The 17,251-nt window shown below is 46.7% G+C and overlaps 1 protein-coding gene across 4 annotated transcripts in view; it reads left to right on the forward strand.

The window, feature by feature from the left end:
- The window catches only part of GOLM1 (golgi membrane protein 1), a 723,783-nt gene that overhangs the window by 672,389 nt on the left and 34,143 nt on the right, over positions 1–17,251 (forward strand). For all 4 annotated transcript variants that reach the window (XM_078675795.1, XM_078675793.1, XM_078675791.1 and 1 more), the window contains one exon: positions 10,351–10,491. In XM_078675795.1, coding sequence (XP_078531921.1) covers positions 10,351–10,491 — 141 coding nt within the window. The remainder of the gene's footprint in view (positions 1–10,350; positions 10,492–17,251) is intronic.

Here is a 17,251-nt window from a genome sequence, read left to right on the forward strand (position 1 = left end):
AACCAGTACATCCTATCAGAACACTTTCACATGCTCACATTGCAGCAGGTTCTACCGTTACTGAGTCAGGGAGATTTCCTAGCAACATTAGATCTGAAGGATGCATATTTCCATATTCCGCTACACCCGTCACACAGAAAATACCTCAGATTCACCATTCAACATCAACTTTATCAATTCAAGGTCCTCCCTTTCGGAGTGACGACAGCACCCAGGGTGTTTACAAAGTGCCTAGCGACAGTGGCTGCACACCTACGGAGACAGAACGTTCACGTCTACCCTTATCTGGACGTCTGGCTTATCCAGGCGAAGTCGGCCAAGCAGTGTGCCGCCCACATGTCCCACACCATTCACCTTCTTCACGATCTGGGGTTTTCACTGAATTATCCAAAGTCCCACTTTCAGCCCGCCCACGTACGGCAGTATCTAGGCGCGACAATAGATACTCTGGCAGCCAAAGCACAGCCAAATTCAGTGAGAATCAACAGCATTCAATTGCTGATACAAAAATTCAGACCACAACACTCGCTTCCGGCACGAGTGTTCATGCAGTTGATAGGCATGTTCATAGTCCCGCACGTGAGACTACATATGCGTCCGCTTCAGGAGTGCTTAGCACGTCAGTGGAACCAGGCTCACGGACAGTTGAAAGACCTAGTGTTGGTGACCGGTCGTGCATACAACTCTCTGCATTGGTGGAATCCACAAAACCTTTGCAAGGGCCGACCGTTCCAAGAGCCTGTGCCACAGATTATTCTGACAACGGACGCATCTCTCCAGGGATGGGGAGCTCATGTACTCCACTACACAGTGCAGGGACTATGGACAGCGCAGCAAAAGAAGATGCACATCAACCTTCTAGAACTGATGGCTATCTTCTTGGCAATGAAAGCATTCAAAGTACATCTGTGCAACAAGGTTGTGTTGATCCGGACGGACAACATGACGGCCATGTACTACATACAAAAGTAGGGAGGTACACACTCTCCACAGTTGTCTCATCTGGCTCAGAGCATGTGGAAGTGGGCCATTCAGAGAAACATCTTCCTCATGGCGGAACACCTCCCGAGCAAGGACAATCAGATGGCGGACCTGCTCAGCAGGCACAGCCACCAAATGCACGAGTGGGAGATACATGCATCTGTACTCCACCCGTACTTCCAGCAGTGGGGTCATCCGCAGATAGACCTGTTCGCCACAAAAGAAAACGCCAAATGCCAAAGCTTTGCCGCCAGGTTTCCACACCCACAGTCGCAGGGTAATGCGATATGGATGAACTGGTCAGGCATATTTGCGTACGCTTTTCCCCCAGCACCTCTAATACCGCTGGTGGCACGCAAGCTGAAGCAACACTCGATGACACTCATCCTGGTTGCTCCAACGTGGGCACGCCAACCATGGTACACCACTTTTCTAGAACTATCCGAGGTACCGCATCAAAGGCTGCACCTCACACCCAGGCTTTTGACGCAGAACCATTGCGACATTCAGCATCCAGATCCGCAACAGCTCAACCTGGCGATCTGGCTCCTGAGGTCCTAGAGTTTGGCTACCTCAACTTGCCTCCCGACTGTATGGATATCATAAGAGAGGCAAGAAAGCCCACCACCAGAGCATGTTATGCGGGAAAATGGAAGCGGTTTGTCATTTATTGTGCAGACCACAACATCAACCCGCTAGATGCATCTACTCACGACATCATTTGTTATCTGTTACATCTATACAAATGCAATCTGGCCTATGCTTCCATTCGTATACATTTGTCCGCAATAGCAGCTTATCTCCAAAACAGGCAGCATCTCTCGCTTTTCAGAGTACCTGCCATTAAGGCTTTTCTGGAGGGACTCAAATGAGTTATTCCTCCCCGGAACCCACCAGCTCCTGAATGGAACCTAAATGTGGTCCTCACCAGACTGATGGGTCCACCTTTTGAGCCTCTACACTCATGCGAGATTCAGTTCTTGACGTGGAAAGTGGCTTTCCTGATAGCAATCACATCGCTGCGACGCGTTAGTGAACTCCAGGCACTAACTATCCAGGAGCCATTCATACAGATTCACTCCAACAGGGTGGTACTCCGTACTAACCCTAAGTTTCTTCCTAAGGTGGTTTCACAGTTCCATATCAATCAGACTATAGAACGGCCAGTGTTCTTCCAAAATCCGGAGTCAGTGGCGGAGAGAAAGCTCCACACACTAGACGTCAAGAGAGCTCTAATGTACTACATAGATAGGACCAAAGATTTTCGGAAAACAAAACTACTGTTTGTTGCCTTTTCGCCACAACACAAAGGCAATGCCATTTCCAAAGCAGGTATAGCCAGGTGGATCGTTAAGTGCATTCAAATTTGCTATCAAAAAGCCAAGCGCACATTAACGGTTCCCCCACGGGCCCACTCCACGCGAAAGTTGGGGGCCTCTATGGCTTTCCTTGGAAATATTCCTTTAGAAGACATATGTAGAGCAGCCACATGGTCTACCACACACACATTCACAAAACACTACTGTGTAGATGTGCACTCCAAACAGCAGGCAGCTGTAGGGCAGGCTGTTCTAAAAACACTTTTTCAAACTGCTGCAGCTGGCACAGGCGGCCGCCGCTAATGGAGTGACTGCTATGTATTCTATGCACAAGATATGAATTCAACAGCCCACATGCCTCGAACCGAATATGCTACTTACCAGTATGCATCTGTTCTTGGCATGTAGGGCTGCTGACATTCATATCGCCCGCCCTCCTCCCCGGCGCCTGTAGCGGCTGCAGCACTTGCAATTACTCTTAGCATGGTCATCACTCACGGTGTTACACTCCATCTTTGCCACAATGGCGAAAAACAATCTGTCTCTTCCTCCTCCTTTCCCAGTGTGTGTTTTTCCCTCTTTTGCTCTGGCTCAATGTCTGGATAAGAAAAATAAATGCAGGTCCCAACCACCGGCTCAAATTAAGCACTGCCGTTATAAGTGATCTGTTGGTGTTTACTTTGGCCAAGTTCAAAAAGTTACTTACCTTCAGTAATGCTCTTTGAGCTACTCGAACCACATATTCCTCACCTTTACAATAGTCCCCAGATGCTAGACTAGATCTGGAAACTATTGACAGCAGTTCTCCCACACGCCACAAAAACAACACTGTGCGGCTCCACGTAAGCTTCATTCCATCTTAGAAGTGATTGAGTGGAGGAGCCACTGTGCACAGACATCAGTTTCTTGTACGACACTTTCTGTACCCTCAGATGCGGAGCACAAAACAAATGAGGGTACTTGAGTCCAGATCTCTAATGTAGGACGTTTTTAAATGGTAAAGAGACTGCGCCACAGAACAGGGAGGTCAGTAAGAAATCTGCAGTTACATAGAGTATCCATGTGAAAGAGTTACCAAAGTTAAGTAAGCTTTTCTTCTGTTTGATACTTCTAACTGCAGAATACTCCCCTTTAGAATTGATATCAAAGCAGTATCTTCCAAGGTGGAAGGTATGCGGAATGGACTCACACCAAAAAGTCCTGCAGAACCGAGTGGGCAAAATGCCCTTCCCGCCGAATCGACTGTATAGGCAGTAACGCTTCATAAACGTGATCACCGGCACCCAAGTCACATACTGGCAGATGTCAAGACAGGCACTCGACAGAACTTCCGAAGGCTGGTTTTTGACCTATGTGTAGAAGATCCTATTGGAGAGGACTATCCACCTCAGAGACGCTTTCTGCCCCGCCTTTCCTTTTTTCACCTCAGAGGCGCCTCAAAAAGTGGATTGTCCACCCAATGGTCCTTGGTATAACTGATCTAAAAGTTTAAAGCTCTTTTGGGGTCTAACTGATGTACCCTCTCCTCTGTTCAAGGGGTGAGGTGGGGCAAAGAAAGCTAGTATAGTGATGGATTGCCCAACGGAGAAAAGAATCATGACTTTCGACAAGACCACCCGTGCCCTCAGCAGCAGTTTGTTATAAAAGGTGGTGTAAAACCGTCACAGAGGGAGAATGCAGATGTGCGATAAATGGGCAGGGACTCTCAATGGATTAAAGAGGCATGAGTTGAAATCAAGTCAGCGCAGCCTTGGTATTTGGCGCACTGACCTTTTATAGGATAGGCCGCGGGCCATCGAGCCTTAGGCACCTGCACTTATTCTTTCACCAATTAAGCACTATATACCGTTGTATCATAACTTAATAACACTTTCTAAATTGTATACTACGTAACAGTTGTTTTATGCGGTATAATTAGAAATGACAATTAGTATCTAAAGGGGCAAAGGGGACAGTAAAAGAACCCTGTTCGAGCCGTGGTCCCACCCGAGGCTGGATGGTCAGAGTATGGAATATGTCTTGACATTCATTCTCTTAATGAGTTTAATTGAATTCTTTAGTGCTCAAGGCTGCTGTTTGCATTGTCTGTTAGGTGTGACTAATGTGAGCGAAAGTACTCTTTGTCCCTATTGCACATTGTACCCTGCAGAAACAACAAGCTTTTGCGCCCACTTTTTGTGACTCTTGTGAACTGGGGTATTACGAAAACGGTCAATACAATTGACAGAAAGAAAGGTGGGAGTAGAAAAAGCAGAAGCAACAAATTAAAAACATGAATTGACAGGTAAATATAACCCATTCTTCTTTTCATAAATAAAAGCAGAAACTGAACGAAAAACACAGCAAATGACAGCAGCGAGAAAGAGAATAGATATGAAAGAACCAATGACTACCCCAGACATACCTACTGGCCAGACCGGAATGAGGGGAGGCAAAGCATTGAAGGAGAAAGAAAGAAAACAGGGAAGAAGAGGAGAGAATACAATAAGATCACTCATACTTCTCTGTTAAGAAAAAATTGTAAAGATAATAAAATGTAAACAACATTGCATAGGAAAATCAACAATGTAAACTGATAAGGGATAACTTTGAGAAAAGTGGGGTTGACCCAAGTATAACACCCTATGTAAAGGTAAAGATGTATCAAAGTATGCGACTGTGCACTGTAGTAATAGGACTATAACCCAAACTACACACCCTGTGTGGGGTAAAACTCCTTGTAAGGACAACCTCGTATGAAGGTCTCATGTTGTGCACTGTAGTAATGGGACTACAACCCACACAACACACCCTGTGTGGGGTAAGTAAAAACTGAACCTAAAACTTACACGAAATGTGAGGGAGGTTGACTATGGTGAGGTAATGTATTTATGACCTATTCCAAAACAATGAGCAAGTATATTTGGGTGTGAACCCATGACTTGTTTCTAAGAATAGAGATGTGTAAGTGATTCAAATAGGACTAACACCTATGCATAAATGCCCTGAAAATGGGAACCAAACACAGTTGAAAAGGGCTAGAGTACTGTGAGAAAATGGGACTTAAACCCATTGCGATTCCTATGAAGGGAAAAATAAAAAGTAGATTGCGCAAAACTATGTGTGAGTGTGAAACATAATGTAAAATGAGAGAGACCCCCAAACAAACCCCATGTAAGGGTTATTGACACAAACTTGTGTGAATGAGACTAGTACCCATTCGCACGCCCCTCCCTAACGCAAAGGAGTAAACCGTGAATGTCAAGACTGGAAGACTAGGATGTCCCTTAAGTAAGAGAACCTAAGCTGTGGCATCACTAACAAATGTGCTGTAATTGTAAATTTTGTACAACTTAAACTCTGGATAGATTTCCAGTCCCGTAACCTAATTTGCTCTGTAGACGAGAAATGTAATCTAAACCATATTGAAGTAAGCAGAAACAAAACAATACAAGTACAATTGCAAACTGCGACGTAACTCACTCCAGTGAGCGACCTCTCACCCGCGTTGCACAAACAATATGTATGCTCACACGGGAAAAAAAAAAACATGTTGCACAAAATTATAACAAGTTGTACCACCATAAACCTTAACGTTGACAGACAAAGCAAAGGCTTTGACATATGCAACCAATTTTATGAAGAATGCCCTCTGTGAGCGCTGTCTCTCAAACTTAGTAAGGCAGACACAGTACATGGTCCGATGACAAAAAATGTCATGGAATCTGGCATAGAAGGAACAAAGTCAGTCAGTAAAAGACAGCACATGTTGCAGAACTAAGGAGAATGTGGATTAAAAAGTAACTGCCAACTAGACAACAACAGTTCACCAAGGTCACGTTGAAGAAAAAAACAGAACCGCGCTGTGTCCAAGTACCTTGTAGCTGCTACAACACATGAGGAGTGTGACTTTGACATCCAACTCGACTGTAAGTAGCACGAAAGGATCCAACGACAAGTCGCGCTACCATGACCAGAATTCCTCATCTAGTTCCAAAACGACGAACAGTATACAGAACCAAGCTCCAGATTGAGTATGCTGCAGCATACAATCTCGAATAGGAGGTACAGAACTCAAGAAATCCCTGGTTATGTCAACAAGCGTAAGCTTTATTGACAGCGTTATTGGCATATAAAAAAAGATTTGGGAACTCATTAATATTACGTGCCTCCAGTGTTGCAGAGATCAATCAATCAATCAGTGACACTTGTAAAGCGCGCTACCTACCCGTAGGGTCTCAAGGCGCTGGGGGGGGGGGGGGTGCCGCTACCGCTACCGCTCGAACAGCCAGGTCTTCAGCTTCTTCCTGAAGGAGAGGTGGTCTTGGGTCAGGCGCAGGTCGGTCGGCAGGGAGTTCCAGGTCTTGGCGGCCAGGTAGGAGAAGGACCTTCCTCCTGTAGTCGCTCTTCGGATGCGGGGGACGGCGGCGAGGGCGTGGTTGGCTGATCGGAGGTGGCGTTTGGGAGCGTAGAAGTTGACTCGGTTGTTGAGGTAGCTCGGGCCTTGGTCGTGTAGGGCTTTGTGTGCGTGGGTGAGGAGGCGGAAGGTGATTCTTTTGTTGACGGGGAGCCAGTGAAGGTCTCTCAGATGTCCGGAGATGTGGCTGGTTCGTGGGATGTCGAGGATGAGTCTGGCTGAGGCGTTCTGGATCCGCTGGAGTCTCTTCTGGAGCTTGGCGGTGGTACCGGCGTAGAGGGCGTTGCCGTAGTCCAGTCGGCTGGTGACGAGGGCCTGGGTGACGGTCTTCCTGGTCTCGGTGGGGATCCACCAGAAGATCTTCCGTAGCATGCGTAGGATGTTGAAGCACGCCGAGGAGACGTTGTTGACTTGCCTGGTCATGGAGAGGGAGGAGTCCAGGATGAAGCCCAGGTTGCGTGCATGGTCTGTTGGTTTGGGTGCGGTGCCCAGGGCGGGAGGCCACCAGGAGTCGTCCCAGGCGGAGGGTGAGGAGCCCAGGATGAGGACCTCCGTCTTGTCAGAGTTCAGTTTCAGGCGGCTGGTCGTCATCCACTCGGCTACCTCTTTCATCCCTTCGTGCAGGTTGGCTCTGGCGGCGGCGGGGTCGTTGGTCAGGGAGAGGATCAGCTGGGTGTCGTCGGCGTAGGAGATTATGCTGAGGTTGTGTTTGCGTACGATGGCCGCGAGGGGGCTCATGTAGACGTTGAAGAGGGTGGGGCTCAGAGATGATCCTTGAGGGACGCCGCAGATGACTTCGGAGGCCTCTGACTTGTACGGTGGTAGGCGGACTCTCTGTGTTCTTCCGCCGAGGAAGGAGATGATCCATTCCAGCGCCTTGTCCTGGATTCCGATGTCGTTGAGGCGCCGTACTAGGGTGCGGTGGCAGACCGTGTCGAATGCCGCGGAGAGGTCTAGGAGGATGAGGGCCGCTGTTTCTCCTTTGTCCATCAGGGCTCGGATGTCATCGGTGGCGGCGATGAGGGCGGTCTCGGTGCTGTGATTGGCTCGGAAGCCGGACTGTGAGGGGTCGAGGGATCCGTTCGTCTCGAGGAAGGCGGCCATCTGCTTGTTGACGGTCTTCTCGATGACTTTGGCTGGAAACGGGAGGAGCGAGATGGGGCGGTAGTTCTTGAGGTCGGTGGGGTCCGCTGTTGGTTTCTTGAGTAGGGCGCTGAGTTCGGCGTGTTTCCAGCTCTCAGGGAAGATGGTGGTGTCGAAGGATGTGTTAATGATGTCTCCTAGGTGGGGTGCGATGACAGCGTCGGCCTTGTTGAAGACGTGGTGAGGGCAGGGGTCGGTCGGTGATCCGGAGTGGATGGAGTTCATCGTGCGGATGGTATCTTCGGTGCTGATCGGGGTCCAGGCGTGTAGGGTGGTGGTGGGGGGTGGTTGTTCGGTCATGGTGTGCGTTGGTTGGTTGTTGAAGCTGTTGTGTATGTCCGCGATCTTGTTGTGGAAGTATGAAGCGAGGGAGTTGCAGAGGTCTTGCGATGGGGTGATGTCGTTGTTTCCTGCGCTGGGGTTGGAAAGCTCTTTCACGATGTTGAAGAGTTCCTTGCAGTTGTGTGCGTTGTTGTCCAACCGGTCCTTGAATGCTGTTTTCTTGGCTGCGCGGATCAGCTGGTGGTGTTTCCGGGTGGCAAGTTTGAAGGAGGTCCTGTTGTCCGGTGTCGGTTCCCTTCTCCAGACTTTCTCGAGGGCTCGGCAGTTCTTCTTGGAGCTCTTGAGTTCGTCGGTGAACCATGGGGCCTTCTTGCTGCCGGGTCTGCTAGGCGGGGTCTTCAGTGGGGCGAGTTCGTCCGCGCAGTTGCTGATCCACTTTGTGAGGTTGTCGGCGGCCTGGCTGGGGTTCGCAGAGCTGGCAGGAGGGTGCTGGCTCAGGGAGGTGGCGAGCTGGTCTGCTGTGATCTTGTTCCAGCTTCTGCGGGCGGCCTGTTGCTGGTGTTGGTGGGTCGTCGTTCTCTTGAAGGTGAAGTGGACGCAGCTGTGGTCCGTCCATTGAAGCTCTGTGGCGTGGCTGAAGTCGATGTCTGTGCTGGAAGAGAAGACTGCGTCGAGTGTGTGTCCGGCGAGGTGGGTGGGGGTGGACACCAGTTGCTTGAGTCCAAGGTTGGCGAGGTTGTCGAGCAGGGTGCTGGTGTTGCGGTCGTTGTTGTTCTCCAGATGGAAGTTGAGGTCTCCCAGGAGGATGTAGTCAGCGGAGGGGAGGGCATGCGGGCTGACGAAGTCGGCGATGTCCTCGCTGAATTGTGTGCATGGTCCGGGGGGGTCGGTAGATCAGTGTGCCTCTGAGGGTGGTGTTCGGGTTGGTGTGGATCTGGAAATGCAGGTGTTCGGCGCTGGTCAGGGTGTTGTCGGTGCTGGTCGTGAGACGGATGGTGTTCCTGTGGATGATGGCGATGCCTCCTCCCATCTGGTTGGCGTTTCGGTCCCTCCGGACGATCTTGTAGCCCTCTGGGATAGCGATGGCGATGTCGGGAGCTGAAGAGGCGTTCATCCAGGTCTCCGTGAGGAAGGCAACGTCAGGGGCTGTGGCGTCTAGGAGGTTCCAGAGTTCGATGGCGTGTCTGTGGACGGAGCGGGTGTTGAGCAGGATGCACTTGAGGTGGGTGCTGCTGGTGTTCGTCTTGGCAGGTGCTGGTGCGAGGCAGGTCCGATGCAGCCAAACGAAAGATGGCGGCACGTATTTGACGGTGAGCCGCATGGCTCACCGCACGTCCAAGCTGGAGGGCGTCCATAGGTAGCTGATGAGATTGAAACACATCACAGAGGAATCAATGGAGGCGTTGCGGGACCGATAAGCGCAGGTAAGAGTTAATGCGCTGAGTGTGAGCGTGCAGAGAACAGCTTGTGCAATATTTAAAATGTCAGGGAACGATTGGACTGACACCGAGTACGCAGCAGCAATTATCCCATAGATTAATAAAACAAACGTTGAAAACTCAAGTTGAAACTTCAATAATGATCCACAAGGCTTCCGATGGCAAAAACGCATGTTGAAGCTGTGAGCCGCTTCACACTCATTACAAGCCCTACCTTGATGATACATAAAGTACACACAGCACGCACGTAAGTTGTGAACCGCCCAACATCAGTTCCTCTTCAATTCAGAAAACTGTAGTTTCTTGTTGCTTCTTTTGAAAATCTTGACTTCCTGAACATTTACTTCTTTAGTTGAGCACGTAGACCGAGGTTAAGTCGTCGCCATATAAATTTAGTAATCCAGTCCAGACAGAGACATGAAGTTCAAGATGATTTATTGTAGATATGTAGATTAGCCCCACCAGGAGCAGCTAGCAGGCTGCTCAGCCCCATCTCAACTGTGACATTTCTTCACAGAGTACCAACATTCCGAAATACACCATAAATGTAACATTCCACTGGCTGAGCATGTGATGAACAGGATACCAAGATACTCCACAAACCCCCTCTTTTTCTACTACTGATGAAGTGTTCCAATTGGTGTGTACCCTCTCCACAAGGTCTTAGTTGCAAGGGATGTGTAATCAATATCCGCCACCCTGGAATGAATTTTTTAAATACAATTCTTTGTTCTTTACAAGGCGTATATATTCGCAAACGTGATTATATCTCGGAATGCTCTCTTCACAGATACTGACCAGGGCAACGATGACCAGGAAGCAGACAACGTTGGTGCCAAATTGCCAGACTATAATGGAGAGGAAGGGAACGAACCTGAGCCAGAGGCAAAAAAACAAGCGGAACTAGCAGGAAATGACATTAATTTGAAAGGTAAATAAAATGGTGGAATGACTTGAGCAACGGTATTTCATTCTAAATTTATGGACATTATTTTAAATATATTATAGGTATTTTGGCAGGGATATATGTCTCTTACTTTTACTCAACAACTCTTATCGATATCAGGACATTTCACCAACAGTTTATTTTTTTACATGTCATTACTTTCACAATGACAGGTGTGTGTATAGTATAATGTGTAGAGGGATTGGCCTCTGCTGAGATCTCTCTCTGTATTGATGGGTGTACATAGTAGGGTGTGGGGAGGGAGGAACTGCCCTCCCATTTCAGAACTCTCTCTCAGATGGCAGGTGTGCTTAGTAGGGTGTGTGGAGGGACTGGGCTCTCCTTTCAGACCTCAATCTCAGATGATGTGTGCTTTGTAGGTTATTTGGATGAGCCTTAACTCTACTCACAACTCTACTCAAACCAATGAGCATAAATATTCTCATAAACAACATCTGCAGTAAGACTTTTTCATTCAGTAATAAGTGTGCATAGCAGAGTGTATTCAAACATCACCTTCTCCTACCTTTCTGGATCCGCAAGAATCCCATGAGATCGTAACTTAAAAACAAAAATAAAAAAAAAATAAAAAAAAGATTTAACCTTCTAATCATCACAGTACGTATCTCTTGCACACTACGTCTCAAAAACAAGGACCACAATATGCATTCCTATTAATAAGGTGCAATGAAAACTCATCTGCTCCTTTTTACTATTCATGATCCAGCGATAGTCCAGCGAGATCATAAAAATTAGATGAACGCTGTTTACATTTGTTATCTTCACAGTAGCTATCCCACAGACACCTCCACTCTAAATCTAGGTATACAGAATGCCTTTCTGATGCCCCCTTTCACTGCTTTTCTACTTAATTTTCACAGCTCCAAATTTTCACAGTAAATGATAATGGCAGTCATTTAATTTCTAACATCCCAACAGCGAGCCAATCTGAGTGCTCATTCTCACAAGACTTGTGGGATGCTCTCGGAAGAGAGTGAAGGCTCACGTGAAAAAGGACCCATTGACCAATCACAGGGTCCGTTTTTGATTTTACAAGAGCGCAAAATCAAAAATGGACCCTGTCATTGGTTTCTTGCGGGACTCTGTCAAGCCCAACTGCCAAAATATGCAATTATTTTTGACCCTAATATCTCAAAAACTACTGAATGGGTGTACACCAAATCACAAAAAGCACAAACGGTGGACCAAGATCTAGAATCCTGCCAAATGTGGCGGAATTCCATTCAGCAGTTTTTGCTATGACCTGTCTTAAAGAAGTCTATGGAAAATACATTGAGATTTTACATTTTGGGACCCCCCCTTTTTTTTTCTCTTTCCCCTGCTGGATGGATCTCGTCAAAACTTTCCAGGAAAGAGCTGAGGTTGAGCAGAACTGAGTAGAGTAGAAGTGTTTTACAACGTGAATCTTTTCTGGATTTACATGCTGTGCATTATTTCGCCATCTAGTGATTGGGTCTTTAATTGTCTCCAAAATGTATTGTCCTACTATTTTTGTGTTTGTTGTTGGTGGGCGTCAACGTACCTTAATTTGGTGTACCTTGTGACATTGTCGTGCTTCCTCCGGAAGCTCAGACTTTTGGTCGCCATCTTCAGATTATTTTTTTCGCCTTTGGGTCTGGATGTATGCAAGATGTTCTCCAACAACTGGAAGAAAGTTACCCAGAATTCAGAGAAGAAGCATGGAGCGGAGTCATCAAAGGAGGATACTGGGGAAGTTCTGGGAGCATAACGAGGTATTTTTATCGACTACGCTGAAAATTCGCTTGCAGGGGGTTCCCTTTACTTGGTGATGAAGAAGACACAATTCCAGTTTTGCAAGAACTGGTCTCATAAATTTGCCAAGGAGGTCAACACCTGGTCTGCAACCTCTGCCTGCCAGTGGACCATTGCAGCGAAGATTGTAACACGCAGTATTTGCCCTGCAGACTGAGAGTAAGACCGCGGCAGGGAATGGCCCACCATACCATGCAGAGCCAACATATGACACCATCTCTTTGAGATTTGGGCCTGTCTAGCGGCGAGGAGAAGAACTTTGCCGAAGGTCCAGAAGGGGAAGCTGAGGCCGATGTCCAGATCGCAGACACCGACCAAAGAATCAAGAAGTTGAAAACCGAGGTAAGGGACTTTGCATCCTTAAAACCGGTGACCGAAACGTGAAAATCAGAGGCCACGACCTCGAAGACTGCGTTGAAACACTCTGCAACTGAAAGTAAGTCCAAAGAGAAAACCTCCCTTGGATCCTTCAGAAGGACACTGCTGCAGTAGAGACCCCTGAAAGATCTAAGTCGCCGACAGGACGCTTCAGCGTCTAAACAGGAGAGGTTGAAGTCGGAACAACATGGTTCGGCAAGCACATTGTCATTTAAGGAGTCATTGGCAAAACAAAATCACGAAGATTTCGACAGCCAACACCAAGAGACGGAAGACTTGAGGTCGAAATGGCTAATATCCTACAAAGGAACAAAGACTTTGACGAAAGTCTTAAATACTGTATACCAAGCAATTTCTCAACTTTAAAAGAGCAGACGGACGAAGACCTCAAGGAACCAGAGCCTCCTGAAACCCCTGAGCCTCAAGAAGAGGAAATCTCTCTGAAAAGTGACTTGCCACAATTCACCAGAGGCAACCAGATTATCCCCAAAAGGGTAACAGCAGAGGTTCAAGCACAAGAACTCCTACACTCAGCAGCAGTAGGAGGAAAATTAAAAAAATTCTCAAAGAATGGAAGAAAATCACCAAAGACAGCTAATACAATTTGGATATTGCATAGAATTAATCAAGGTACCTCCAAGTAAGGCCTCAAAGAAAAAAGTACATTCAAGAAAGCAGATGGCCCACCTACTCAAGAAAGTTGAGGCCAAAAGGGGCTATAGAGTTAGTGCCAATACTGAAAAGAAACAAGGGAAGCTACTCCACATACTTCTTAATTCCAAAGGTATGGGTCGCCCAGTACAATTCTAGACCTCAGATTTCTAAACAAATTCATAAGAACTCAAAAGTTTAAATTGACCACACTAATTTAAATGGGGGATTTTTTGGCCACAATAGATCTAAAAGACACTTATCTACACATACCCATGAATGCAAGTCACAAAAGGTTCATCAGATTCATTGTGAGCAAGGAACACTGTCAGTTCAAGGTAATGGCCTTTGGGATAAAATCAGCACCAAGAGTATTCACGAAGTGCCTAGCAACGGTAGCAGCACACCTACGGAGACAGGGAATACATGTCTATCCCTACCTGGATGACTGGCTTGTAAGAGCAAATTCATATGAAAAATGCAAACAGCACTTGCAACAGGTGATAACACTATTTCAACTAGGATTCTCAATTCACGTAGAAAAGTCCTAACCACAGCAGGAAAAGATCTTCCTGGGTGCAAGATTAAATACTATATACGGGAAAGCCTTCCCAAAATAGAAGATAATATTGGCGCTTCTGAAGGAGACACAAATCTACCAGAAGGGGTAAGCTCTGACAGTGAGAATGGTGGGGAAGCGGATGGGAATGATGGCATCTTGCATTTCATTAAGGCCGATCACAAGGCTTCACATGAGTCCATTACAGGAATGGCTTCTGAATCCATGGTCACAATCAACAGGAAGTTGGGAAGATCTAGTGGTTTTCACGCAGAAAATAGAGGAAGAAATAGCATGGTGGAACAGAGCGCATATACTACAGGGAAGGAAATGTACACAGCCAACTCCTTCAGTGACCATAACAACTGATGCCTTGCAGAAAGGATGGGGGTGCAAACGAGCAACTTCAAGGTCAGGATGCAGTACAACACATCAACTTCCTAGAACTGAAGACCATATTCCTAGCCTTAAAAGAAAGAGCTCTGAGAAGTCCATATTGATCCAAACGGACAATACAATCACCATGTTTTATATAAACAAACAAGGAGGGACCAAGTCAATGCCACAAGCACAAGAAATCTGGATCTGGGACATCCAAAGAGAAATGTAGATGGTAGAGATCCACCTGCCAGCTAAAGACAATATAGAAGCAGGCAAACTAAGCATACCAGCTTCATGTTCTCACCGGTGGGAATTGAACCAAACTGTACTCTCAAAGATTATTCAAGAATGGGGAACACCAGTAGTAGATCTCTTCGCAACTCCCCAGAATGCAAAATGCCAATACTTTGCCTCCATACAACAGTTCCACCGATCACTCAGGGAATGGACTGTCGCTAAACGGGCCTGGAAAAATTGCATACGCTCCCCCCTACCCCGATACATCTACTCCACAAGGTGTTCAGGAATGCAGGAGCAGCAGCATGACACTGATACTGATTGTACCACAGGGGGCAAGACAGACATGGTTCTCAGAGCTGATAAACCGGTCGCAGGGGAGGTTTTACAGACTACTAATCGGACCTGGCCTGTTAATGCAAGGAGGAAATGTCTTTCATCCAGAACGAGATTCTTTAAGTCTGACAGCATGGCTCCTGAAGACTTAGAGCATGGACACTTAAAACTACCTGAAAAAATGAAGGCAGTTTTGAAGGAGGCAAGAAAGCCAACAACCAGGAAATGTTATTCAGCTAAATGGAAAATATACTCTCTGTGATGCTGAAAAGAAGGATTTTTGAAAAGAATATAAAGGAAAAGACAGTTTTAAGATACTTAACACACCTGTAAGAGTGTAGACTAACCTATTCATCCCTGAAGGTGCATTTGGCAGCAGGAGTGGCATACACTAGTGGCCACATTGGAAGAAGATTTTTCACGTCGCTAGTCATCAAACAGTTCTTGGAAGGAGCAAAAAGTGCACCGCCAAAGAAGGTACCTGCTCCAACATGGAATTTAAATTTAGTGCTCGCACAATTAATTAAAGCACCCTTCTAACCATTACATAAAACCTTTTTAAAAATTCTCACTCTAAAGACTGGGTTTTTAGTGGGCATTATTTCACAACGCAGAGTTGGTGAGTTGCAAGCACTACTCGCATTACAGGAACCGTACTTTCAAGTACACAAGGGCAGGGTTATCATGAGGACAGAGCCTCCGTTCTTGCCAAAAGTGATCTCACAATTCTACGTATGTCAGAGTATTCTGATACCAAGTTTTTCTCAGACACCAAAGACACACTCAAAAAGAACATTACACACCCTAGATGCTAGGCGAGCAGTGATGTATTACATAGAGAGAACAAAGATTCAGAGGAAAACAAAGCAACTCTTCTTGTTGTTTGAGGGCAGTTTCCTAGGAAGACCAGTAACAGAGAACTCAGTTGCAAAAATGGATTGCATAAACAATACAACTATGCCACAAACAGGCAGGTGTAACGCTACAAAGAAATTGTGGTGCACACTCCACAAGAAAGAAGGGAGCTACTATCACTTTCCTAGCTGAAACTCTGCTTCGAGTCATTTGCATGGCAACAACATGGCCATCAGTGCACACATTCACAAAGCACTACTGTGTGGACATTACAAGATCTCTTTGCTAATGAATGCTCATCTTCAACCCAACCTCCACTGTAGTACAACTGCTAAAAAATCCGTACACAGCATGTAAATCCAGAAAATATTCACGCTGCAAAACATCTTTTTTTACTTGTCGGTGTAGTTTTGCAGCTTGAAGAATTTCTGGATTCACATGCGAACCCACCCTCCTCCGCCAAGAAGATGAGAAGAAAAAAAAGAGAGAATCTGAAGATGGCAACTAAAAGTGGGAGTTTCCAGAGGAAGTACGGCGACATCACAAGGAGATCAAAGAGAAGAAGGCAGTGTGTACAAGGCTTTAGACTACAGAACACTTGATCCAGTATGGTTTTTTTATGTGCTGGGATTTCAAGTAGTAGCAAGGTGCAGATCTTAAGGTTCCTATGTCAATGTTAAAAGCATAATCAATTCTAAAAGACACACCAGTGACAAAAAATCGAATATTGCCACATTCTGATGGCTGCTTTTAATAAAAGATTCTTCACCTTAAAATATCCCTCAGGCATCAGAAAGGACCTGGAGATTGTTTTCTAGCAGTGCTTACGCACATTACTAGGTGGCGTTGTGCACCTCCGCGTTGGCTCCATACCATTCCAGAAGTGATAAAGCGGAGCCTCTCTAGAAGCGCACCCATGTGCACCAATGACTGTTCCTTGCTTTCCTTGCCTCCTGACGTGGATCCAGAACTAAAATCACAACTTTGCCAGTTTTCCAACGATTCCCAACTTTTCCATAGTGTGCTAGGGAATGATGTACTCACCAAAAACATGATTCAAGCCAAGCAGCAACTCCAGTATGTGAATTTCAGTCACAGTTCTAAATCATGTGTGCCTTTGGTGTCTTGCCTGGTTTCAGGGCACAACTCAGTCACTTGACATGTCTGTCTTACAGCATCCGAAGTCAATCCAAAACTGGGAAACAACGTTGTTGGTCACTGAGAGGAAGCATAAGCAGATCCTAGTCCTTTGTGTGCAGGTTGGCTTCTGGTCCTGGAAAGTTTCTGTGACTGCTCCACTTCCCCGCTTAAAGTATTCCAGTAAGCCCAAGTCCAAATGCAAATATAAAAAAGCAAAGCGGGATTCGACCCCCATCAGACTGCTCCGATTCCAAGGCATAAAGTTGTCAAAATGTCAGTTGCAGGGGGGGATCCCCCTGCATCGGCTAGCAAGCGGACACCAAGTGGAGGACTGGGCCTGTTTCCCCCCTGGAACTAGTGGAGAAGAGCTTTGCGGCCCTGGCGGGGAAAGGCATACAGCACACAGAGGCCCCG

The sequence above is a fragment of the Lissotriton helveticus genome, chromosome 2_1 (genome assembly GCF_964261635.1).
Source record: "Lissotriton helveticus chromosome 2_1, aLisHel1.1, whole genome shotgun sequence".
In the NCBI taxonomy this organism is placed as follows: domain Eukaryota; kingdom Metazoa; phylum Chordata; class Amphibia; order Caudata; family Salamandridae; genus Lissotriton; species Lissotriton helveticus.